The following is an 11,330-nucleotide window of genomic DNA, read 5'->3' on the forward strand; positions in this document are numbered from 1 at the left end:
AATGCCTTCAGGGCACTTTTGGCTGGCTGGAGTGTTGTGGGGATCGATCTACAGCAACCTGAGGCTGCCAGCATTGTGGAAGCAGCCACTTAAAGAACCGAGCTAGGGCCAGGCCCGCCCAACTGATTATTTTTGTAAGTCAAGTATGATCATTTCTAACATCCAGAGACATGAAAACAAAGTAGAGGGCACAGGAAATGTAGCCATCTATAATCTTTTAACCTTTTATTCTACTTCTTATATTTTCAAATCTTTGTCATATCATAATGAATGTAAAAATACATTCATAATATTTTCTTTGTTTCTGAAAGATTTTAGAAAATTTGAGCAATATTATTTATATATTGTAATTTATCTTTTTCCATAATAATGTATTTTGGAGATAAAGATACATGCTCACTTTTTAAATGCCTACATTGTATTTAACTGAATAACATAATACATATTTTGAATAATTTTCTACTGGTGAATATTTAGTTTCACTATGGGGTTTTGGCACTGTCCTTGTGCTATTGTCCAAATTGTTCCCTTTTATTAATTTTTTGGTTTAAAAATATGCTCATTTTTATGGGTTCTTGTGTTCTTTAACTACCCAGGAGTCAGACAAGGAAATGTGTTATCATTGCTTTTTTAGCTCCTGAATAAGCTAAAAGATCTATGAATTTTGGAAGAGGAAGAATATAACAATTATAAAACTCTGTTCTTCTGTCAGTCAGCTTCTGGTCTTAAGATTGAGATGAGAAAACAGTAGGCTCCTTTGCTCCACCCACGTTTGCTGTGTCCCCTGGCAGAGGCCTTGCAAGAGCATGATGGAACTACACATATTGGTGGCTGTGTTTGGTCCCCGTGTGGGGCTTCATCAGTTTCAGGAATATCTTTTGCTCCTCATAGCCTGCTATGCCATAGCCAGTATTCAGATGGCTTTCCATGCTAATAACAGTACTGTTTATTTCCTCATTTTAGGCTAAAGAAATGTCAACTATTGGGAGTTTTGAGGGTTTCCAGCCTGTGTCACTGAATCAAGAGGGAGAAGACCAGCCATCAGAGACAGAGCACCTGTCTGTGGAGGAGGAGGAGGACCCAGGCAATGGCCAAAAGCTGGGGCAGATTTCACGACAGTTGAGTGTGACCAAGTCAACACTTTACCCCAATCCTTACCATAAGCCATACATCTCCAGGACGTACTTTGCTACAAGGGTAAAATACTTGATTCTTTTAAATAGTATGTAAAACTGCTCCTTGAAACAGTCTTAATGTCTTTCTATGTGCCAAGTATTATGCTAAGTGGCCATAGATTTTTTTAATCTTTTGTAATAATCATCATGAATTCTGATGGTGACACCCATATCTCCATGGTGCAGAGAGAGGACCTGCGCCTCAGAGGAGCTGAGGCTGTTTCTGATCACCCAGAACAAGGAGAAACTGTTTCTCCAGTCCCTTGGGTTTGGAGCTTTGGTTAGTCAGTCCTGTGTTCCTGCTATATCTGGCATCGCAAGGCTAATCTTTTTGGGGAGAAAATCTGTAACATAGCAGCTAGAATGTACAGCTGTGAGCTGTTCTTTGCATGGAAAAGACACAAGCTGTGCAGTGGAAAGGGTTGCTGAGAGTGGACTGAGTCTCTAGAAGGCTGCTGTTACAGAATGTGATTGCAGCTCTCAGCAATCTCAAGCCTGCAGCGGAGGCACAGAGGCAGGATCTTTCCCCTGTACAGTGCAGTCCAGAAAGTGAACAGTTGTACAGAGGAGTGTTAAGATGAGACCTGAAGCTTCTGGCATTTGGACAAGTGGAGCGTGCTTCCTGAGCTCTAGTGTCTCTCTCAGCTGAGCTTCCTCTTCTGCTTATTGGTCTCTTTCCCCAAGCTTCAGTGTTCTTATTAACACAGCAGTGCTTAGCTCATAGGCTTAAGTTAGTTGGCAGTGAAGTTGAAGCACATGACTTGTGACAGTAGAAGTTACCTCCACTTCTTTCTATTCTACATGTATTTTTCAACTCAATATCATAAATAAGTAAAGGCTAAGATTTTATGACTATCTACAAAGCTTTAGTCAATGCATCTTGATTTGGTAGACTTAAACATGTATCCTTAAAGTTTTGACTAAAGCAACTCAATGTGTGTGCCTTAAAATTACACAGATTCCTATACACACGATACCCTGATATGTGCTATATTAGCTACACTGTATGTATATTTTTATGAGTGTTTTGTATATGTCAAGCACATGGTCTGCTTTTTTCAAAATATGTGAACTTTATTGAAAATTCAAAGTTAAGTTGCAAGATAAAGTTGCAAAGGAAATCCAGATATTCTTTGGAGTCTGAATGCCTTTGACACTGATGATGTCACAGTTTTATGAGGCAAACACAGAAATATATCATGAAGGATTTAATCACAGGGACTTGGTATATTTATGAGAGTTGGCTGAAAAGTCTATGCAAAATTGTTGTCTTTGCACCTGCCGATGGAGCTGAAGTTGGAATGAGTCAAGCAACGAGCAGTTATGAATTGGGAATAGGGAACAGTAAACAGGGGAAAACTGCATGCCAGAACTGGAATCCCTCATGACAAAGTGTAAATCACGAGGAAAAACTGGAAGCTGTGTGTGTACAGTATACCTCTAACCACTCGCCGCTGAGCTGCAACCTTTGCCAACCTAGGTGGGGGAGGGTGGGTAGGGAGCCAGTCTGTGATAGGAGGAGAGGTAGGTCCAGGTGCTGTCGGTTTCCATCAAGGGGACCAGGACGCATGTGCCACCACAAACACAGCCAAGTGCACCAAGCCTCTGCAAGGAAATGAGTGAGTGTTTCACTCATTTCTCTTGTGAGTGTTTTATATTTCTCTTGTGTTTCTGGAGTCTTACACAGGGATCTTGTGTGGCCAACTCATTTGGAGTCCTACAGGAAAGTACTTTCTAGAAAATGTCATTCCAGCTTAGTTAAAATGACACAGTCCAAAGCCACTACCTGTTATTATATGTTGCTTAGAGCTTTTGTTTTTGTGGCTCTGTATGTCTTATGTAATAAACTCCCAGGCTTTGTTTTGTCCCCTGATACAACACTGTGCCATATGCCAAGGAACACTTGCCATCTTTGCTTTCACAATGAGTGTCTTAAAATTTCTGAGGACTTAATTCTTCACTCTGAGTCAAATACTATTAGTAGAAGAGCTGCAGCTAGAGTTTGAATCTTATGACTACAGGATCAATGCTCTTCCTATAAAACACAATTGAATGTGTGGCACTTTTATTAAAGTTTTCAGTGAATAACTCCAGTCAATGAGAAGAGCACATTTTTCATTAGATATATAGCAATGTATAGCATTAAATTCTCAAAAAATTTGAGGGAAAGCCTTCTACTTTTACTAGTGAGTCTAATGTGAGCCAGAGACTCCAGTGGGTCTGAGTTTGTGATTCATCAGGTGTTCAGCATTTTTCTCTTTCACATTAACAAACATTATCTGAGCTCTTTTGGGTATGAATGTGTATTAACATATAAGAAAGAAGATACAACCATTGGCTCAACTAAAACTTGTTATTATAAATATTTATAATAAATAAAAAAGATCCAGTTCAACTATAGATCAGCTCATGATGTCATTCAATATACGAAAAAGAGTTTGTATGTATGTGTGCATGTGTGTGTGTGTATGCATGTGTGTATCAATTTCTTTAATTCCTTGCCCTGCAAAATGTGGATGAAAACCAAGTTCATATGAAGGTTTAAATAACCCAACATTATAAAAGTCATTTGAGTCGAAGATACATCTATGAACACTTCCTAAATGACATCTCATTGATATTATGACCACTTTATGTGTTTTGTTTATATTCGCCTTTCTATAATTCGTCATAAAGAATGGCACTATGGTCTCACCATGGCCTCTGGGGTGAGATATAAATGTAGCTGTATAAGAGCCAGGCAGCAAAGAGGAGTAGTTTCTTGTTTCTGAGGGATAATTAATGAGATCAAGACCCTTAAAGTTTGAGTTCTACAAAGTTTTCATAAAGTATCTCTTGGGGCAGGCCAGATAGCTCGGAGGACTAAAGTACCTACTTAGGCAGAGTGCACCAGTGGGGTTCGATTCCTGACATGCTGTGCTGGTCCCACCCTCAGGGTGCACTGAGAAGATGATTGAGTCTGGGCGTGGTGGTGTGTGCCTGTAATCCCAGCATGTGGGGGGCTGAAAACAGGAGAATCGCTATGAGTCCAATCTGTAGTGAGACCCTGTAGACCCTGTACTAAATACATGCAAAAAAAAGCATCACTTCTCAGAGTTGAAATGAGACCGAAGACACTGTAGTCTATGCCTGTCAGTCTTTACCATGCAAGCAAATCAGATGCTGCAAATCCTCCTGCAAAACAGATGCTTTCTGTCCACTGACCACATGTAGTTCACCAGGAAGCTTTTCAATCCCCATTTTCAGGGAGAAATAAGGCCTGGGGGGCTTCTTTGCTTCATGGTGCAACAATTAGGGAACTTGAACTTTCCAAAAGGCTAGCATTTCTATTCATTGCAGATTAAGAATTTAAAGGATATGTTTTGCAAATTCAGAAAGGCAGCTAGTGGGTGGAAGAATTTCTTGGTCATTTTTTTTTTTTTTTGGTTAAAATGTTTCCAAATTATTTGTACAGGAAGTGGTTTATTGATGAAAAGTAGGAAAATGTGGATAAGCAAAATAAAAGTCATTGCAATCCCATGGCTCCGAGTTAACCAACATGTACTGAGTGCACTATTATACATTTGGGCACATATCTTCTCTTGCTGATTTCTTATATATATAATTTTTTGTTTAAAAATGTAGTTATATGCTAAACATTATTTCCTATGGCAGCAGTAGGCTTCATAAAATCATTTTTAATAGCTCCATTATATCTCGCTGTGGAGAAATACTACAATTTCTTTAATTCTTCCTGGAGATTTAGGTTGCTTCCTCTTTGATCATTTACTCTGGGAAAGAAAGTTATTCCTTGTCATTCTGTGGCAGGATGACAATCAGTTTCTCAGATGTCTCAGGAAGAGACATATATTGTTGTAATAAAAAAAAAAACAATTAAGCTGGCTTTACAAAGGGTTGACTGATACTGAAATATAAATTAATTCTTGACAAAGGGCAATCTTAGAATTGTCATCTCACATGTTAGAACATGTGCCTGAATATCCGGTCATAAGAGAACTCAGTCTCTTCCCTTAGACTTCTTGTATTCTTCACTGGTTAGTCAGAGAGGAGACATCTTTCCCCTAGGCTTCCTGCCTATTATTTATGTGCTGAAACTGGACCCCTCTGATGTAGTGTAGGAGATTTCTGCACAGAGCCAGAGGTCTTGGTAACATGGAATCCAACCCCTGGGGTCCACAAGGAAAATGGTATACCCTCAAGGTCAGTCAACAACTTGGGAACCACTCTAAGCCTGGAAGGCAGGTCTGGAATCTGGAACTTCTGACCTTTCCTTTCAAACTGCATTGCCTCTGACATTGAAAAAAAAATTAAGGGTCCAAGAAATGAAGGTCTAACTCCCTCCTATCAGTATACACAGATAACCTTTCCCTACTCTTTCAGTTCATCTGCTATTATTGCTTAGACATATATAAAAAAGACCCAGTTCTTTCCCTGAACAAAAGTATTCTTCAAGGCTAAAAACTGGAGGTATATTATGATAATTGTCTTAGTTATAGAGACTGATATTCAAAAGCAAGTTCTTATGAAAGGAACAATACTCAATCCACATGGGGAAAGATATTTTTAAACTCCCTATAGGATTCTATATTTGCAGATACCTTATCAGAAAGTTGAAAGCAATTTGGGATGGGGAATTATCTCTAAATTTATACTTGAGAATGTAAATTACATACAAACTAATGGGACTAAAACTATTTGATCTTTTAATATTTAATGAATGGTTCCCCGTGGCCTTTTTATAGCCTGTGTTCTATTGTGAGCAATGAGACTTTAATAAGCAGTTTCGGGGCTTCCCATTGTGGAGGGAGTTGTCACTGCTTCCGGGACACTAATCTTGCTTTCACACTCTCTCCTTTTTCCTCTTTCCTTGCTCTAGGGTTCCCTGTGTCCTGCCCTCGCACGGGAGCAAACACATTTATTGGTTTCACTGTGGTGGCCTGTGCAACTTTCTTGGGATCTGAGAGACAGAGATCTCACAGAACAAGAGTTTTTTCAACTCTTTTCTCGCACTGATATTCCTTTTGGTTTTTGTTAAAGATGAGCTTTTGTTTTGAGACCTTTAGGAATATGATAGAATGCATTGTCTTCATTTTAAAAGGCAGATCAAGTTGCCTTTAGAAATCCCACCTAATCTACAGTGGCTTCTCACCTGTAAGTTCACTGCAAAGGGATCTCCCATGTAGTGATGGCAGCCACGAGAGAAACCTTCATCTCTACTCTTTCTTTCTTTCTTTCTTTCTTTCTTTCTTTCTTTCTTTCTTTCTTTCTTTCTTTCTTTCTTTCTTTCCTTCCTTCCTTCCTTCCTTTCTTTCTTTCTTCTTTCTTTCTCTCTCTCTTTTTAATAATTTTATTGAGAAACAAATAGCAATGAGACAGTTTCAAAACTGATTAGTAGGACAGTTTCAATAATTAATACATCACACATTGTTGTGTTCTTAGTGGTTACTCATAGTACAAGAGGCAGACATGATATCTTGTCCACAAACACTATTAGAAGAAATCTTTCTATTCATTGATTTTTTTTTTTTTTGGGTGCAATTGCGGATTGAACTCAGACCTTGTGCTTGCCAGGGAAGTACGTATTCCACTGAGTCATCTACCTGGATCCTATTCATTGAATTAAGAGAAAGTAGCTGTATATCTATCCTAACTATTTTGAATATACAGAAAACCCACTACTATTATGGACTACTGGACTCTTTTGGAATATTTTGCTGAATTCAGGCACCTACAATATTTAAATGACAGTGAAATACCCTTCTCTGACAAAACTAAACAAAAAAAGGGGATATAAATGAAGGACCATTTTGTATCTGTGTATTCACACTCTTTCATGAGCATGGACAGGGGTGTTTGTGCGACTGCTGACCCTCTGAAGCCTAACTCCAGGAAATGCAAAGAAATAAGCACCTGTGCATTTGAATTCCTGAGTAGGGTTTCTCTGACCAAAGCTATTAAGTGCTGAACTATAAGAGGTGATACTACTCACAGCACTCTCTCAGAAGATGTGAACTTATTATTAGGCCATGTTTTCTTGTCTGTCTATCTTAGCAGGAGGCTCAGAGATTGTTGTTCATTTGTACTAATCCATGATCCCTAAATTCTGGTGTGATTTATTTCCATTTTGATATTAGCAATAAGGAGATGATATACAGCCTTTTATTATTCAGCTTACCACTGGTTTTATATGCACAGTTGCATATAAAACTAGCTTTGTTACAGTTACTCCTTTTTATCTGCCTGACAAGCAGGTCAGCTGATGTGTAAAATGCTGATATGACTGGCCATAGATCACATGATCATGAGAAAGACTGAAACTTAAACCTGGATGTCTGAGCACAAAACAGCATGTTTGAACATTTTTAAAAAATGTATTTCATACTTACTGGCTGAAGTTAACTTATCATAATAACAAAACTGAGGAGAGTAAAATTCTCTTCTGGAGACCCTTTCCCTTTTATGTCTTCTAAAGACTCATCTAGTGCAGTTAGTCAGGGTAAGAACAGTACAGACGATGGGAATATCCACAGAACTCGACAAGCTGCCAGCCCATTTGATACAGAGCATTTATTTTCACATTTAACTTTTGTAAATGTGTTCTCTATATTCTTTTCCCGTTTGTAGGCAACCGCTGCTCATGGTATCTGTAGATCTTTCTAGAGCTAGTTCAGGTATGTGCAAGCAAACAAAGATATTGATTCTTATCTGCTCACCTTTGTACACAGGTGGGGGCCTACAGTACCCAATCTTCTGATAATGTTTGCCTTTTACTTGATAGCATATTTTGAAAGTTGTATTAGCATCAATTTCTTTTTTTCTTTCTATAACCTCATCACATTACAGTTTACTAACTTACACCAGTAACTTGCACATAGGTATTTCTTATTTCTCCTCATTATTTACTGTTCAAAAAGAAACTACAAAGAATACTTACGCATGTATCATTTTGCACATATACAGGGATTTCTGAAATCTAACTCCACAAAGGTGACATATCTAGATCCAAGGGTAGATCATTTTTCAATTTGATAGATTTTGGCATTTACTTTCCACAGGGAATATAAATCAAGTTTTGAAAAATTCTACATTATTATATTCATTTTCACATATTTTTGGCAAAGTTCTTGGCATAAAAACCTGCAACAAAAAACATTCACTTCAGGATTAGTTCATTATTCTCCAACTCAAACTAAATTTTCTTTTCTGAAATGTATTAGCTTCACCACTGAGCTATATTTATGATGCCAAAACTATGTGAATATGGAAAGACAAAAATGTACTTAAGTCATCAAAAATGTCTTATTTTTTTGAGGACTTTGAGCCACTGGTGGAGTCACAGAACACTGCTGAGAGGTGCAGCTGAGTGAGGAAGAGTTGTCACAGGATCACAGGGAATTTCCCTCCAGCACAGGTTAACCTTGCCTGCAGGGTTGCTGGAAATGAGTGACATTGGCACAACCCTTTTTGTCACTGAAGTTCAAAGTGTTTTGATTGATGTCCCAGAATTCACTGATTTCGTGACAAACAGACTTCAGCATTCCTCGGGTACCATATTATCTTTCTGCCAACTTTCTGGTGAGCAGCAGGCAATGATAGAGAGTCAGAAATCACAGTCTGCTGGCTGTTGATCCACTCTGTGAGAAATTTATTTAAATGACACAATCAGAATCCCTCAGGGGAAAAGCTGTGATCATTTTCCCTTGGTGATTCTTGGGAAGTTCTGGTCATCAGGTTGATTCAAAACTTTTGATGTAGTCCAGTCTATTGTCTCAAAGATAAAGAAGTAAAGGTTCAGGAATTGGATATCATCAAATAATTAATTGACCACAGATTTGGAATGTGAACCAAGGCTTCCCAACTCTGTTCTGGACTTGTCCTGTCCATTCTTGGGTGATGTCCATTGTGGGGAGTGAATAGACAGTTTGGCATGGGAAGGAGGTAAGCAGGTGAAACACTCCACCCGTTACCCTCACTTCATTCTTCCTTATCTTTCTTGTGAGGATTCCCATATAAGATTTTTCATAAGAAATAGACTTTGTAGCCAAAAGGTTTCAAAACACTTACCATGGTTTGGGAAAACAAGCAGAGAGAAAAACAAGAATCCTTCTTCTCAGAGAAAGAAGTATTTCAGTGGTTCTTAGGCACGCCTGTTTTTCTTTCCTTATATGAGAGAAGGGTCTCACACTGGGAGGGTTAGGAATATCAGTATTTATGAAGGGTGGGTTTCTGGATTAAAGTTCACTTGCACAGAGGATAGAAATGGAAGATTGCCACTGATACAACTCAGTTTTAGGAATGAAGTTTTCAGTATGTTATGGACCTAACAATGAAAGACTTGGGTTTCTTATCTGGTACTTCTTAGCCTCCTTAGTTTCTTACTTTCTCACTTTCTAATAAATTTGGCAGGTTACTTTCCACATGTGCAGGTACCACTTTGCTCATCACTTAGATCACATGGTTTAGACTCAATAATTTCTGGATTGTATGGATTTTCAGGCTTGACCAAGCATTGAGAGTAACTACCAAGACAGCCGTGGGTCTCACATCAGTGGCTTCACCAGCTGAGGCCTTTTCTGAAAGTCTCAACCCAGACTGACTGAATTGGTAATTTTGAGGATGGTCTCAAAGAGCCATGGTCCTGATTCACACTGAAATTTGAGAATCGTTGAACTAGAATGTCTCTGAACATTGAGGACAGATATCAGCTAATACTTAAGCTATATCTACTTCATAAAGTAGGCAAACTTGGGGGCTGGGGAGATAGCTCAGTAGAATAAGTGCCTGCCTGGCAAGTGTGAGGTCCTGAGTTCAATCTTCAATACTGAAAAAAAAGTAGACAAACTTGTTTGGAAAGAGAACATGAGGTGAAAGGAAAGAAAGACTTCTTCTCCCAGAGTCAGGTAAAATTTATGGTCAGAGAACTGGGAGAAAGCTGCTATTTTGGCATGTGTTCTCTAAAGAGAAGAAAAGGCTTATTTGAAAAATGTATACATTTCTTTCCTTTTTATGTATTTGATTTAGGGTCTGCAGGTTCTATAGGGCCTCACTACATAGATTGGACTCATAGTTATTCTCCTACTTTCAGCCTCCAAAGCACGAGGATTACAGGCGTGCACCACCATGCCCAGTCTCAATGACCATCTTGAACCCCAGCCTCTGTGCTCTGCCTAAGCAAGTGCTTTAGTCTGCTGAGCTATCTGGCCAGCCCTGAAAAATGTATAAATTTCTAAAGGCTTTGAACTTCTTGAAAAACATGCTATGGGACAGTCTGGTCCTTTGAAAGTGGACCTCTTCATTTCTAGGCAAACAAAATGAGTACGAATTTGGAAGACTTGAGATGCATCATGGACACTAGCAGCTCCCTACGATGAGCATAACCATTGTGCACTGCTAACGCACACCAAGAAACATAAAAATTTCAAAAGACAATTTGGGAGCTAGAACTTGGATCACTTTTGATCTGCCGAAGGGGCACAGGTTCTAGAAAACAGCATTCGAGAGTAAATTTTGTTAGACATCTACAAAACCTTATATGTCCTTAGGATTCTGGAATGAATATTGTGGGGATAGTCCAATTAATCCTAAGCACAATTTGGCTCTGTCTTTTCTAAAAGAGCTGTTTCCTTGTTCACCTAGCCTGGAGCCATAGAAACTGCCGTGGAGGACTTGAAAGGCCACATCTCGGAGACTGTGGGAGAGACCATCCAAGCATTCTGGCTCTTGACTCAGTGAGTATTTACGGCCAAGGGAATGATACTAGAAATAGAAGGTTTTTTTCTTTATATCACTGTAACAAAAAAAGGAGATGACTCTGTGATATTATTGTTGTACAATATAAATGGCAAACTCCACTGAGGGAGTCAAGTTTCCTGTGGCTCAGGGCAGATAGATGGCCAGATTTGACTCCTAGAGCTGTTTTCCAGGTTGACCCTATCCCTCAGCTGTCGCTGTGATTACCTCAGGTCAGTCCTGCATCAATTTCCCGCTGACCATTGTCTTAGCTTCCTAACCTTTCAGTCACAGTCTGTCTCTTTTATAAGCACTCTCTCTATAATCACATTTTGGAACTAGTCATTCTCTTCTAGGTGCAGTAGAAAAATTATGTAGGAAGGCATTACGGCTGTGTCAGTACATCTCCTCAGAGCTGAGGGGCTC

At 39.0% G+C, this 11,330-nt stretch overlaps 1 protein-coding gene across 2 annotated transcripts in view; it reads left to right on the forward strand.

Moving 5' to 3' along the window:
- Positions 1 to 11,330, forward strand: part of Tprg1 (tumor protein p63 regulated 1) — a 191,665-nt gene that overhangs the window by 65,202 nt on the left and 115,133 nt on the right. For both annotated transcript variants that reach the window (XM_004640897.2, XM_023700933.1), the window contains exons 2-3: positions 964 to 1,197; positions 10,812 to 10,903. In XM_004640897.2, the coding sequence (XP_004640954.1) occupies positions 973 to 1,197; positions 10,812 to 10,903 (317 nt within the window). In that variant the 5' untranslated portion in view covers positions 964 to 972. The remainder of the gene's footprint in view (positions 1 to 963; positions 1,198 to 10,811; positions 10,904 to 11,330) is intronic.

Source organism: Octodon degus, unplaced genomic scaffold (genome assembly GCF_000260255.1).
Source record: "Octodon degus isolate 3935 unplaced genomic scaffold, OctDeg1.0 scaffold00128, whole genome shotgun sequence".
Lineage (NCBI taxonomy): Eukaryota > Metazoa > Chordata > Mammalia > Rodentia > Octodontidae > Octodon > Octodon degus.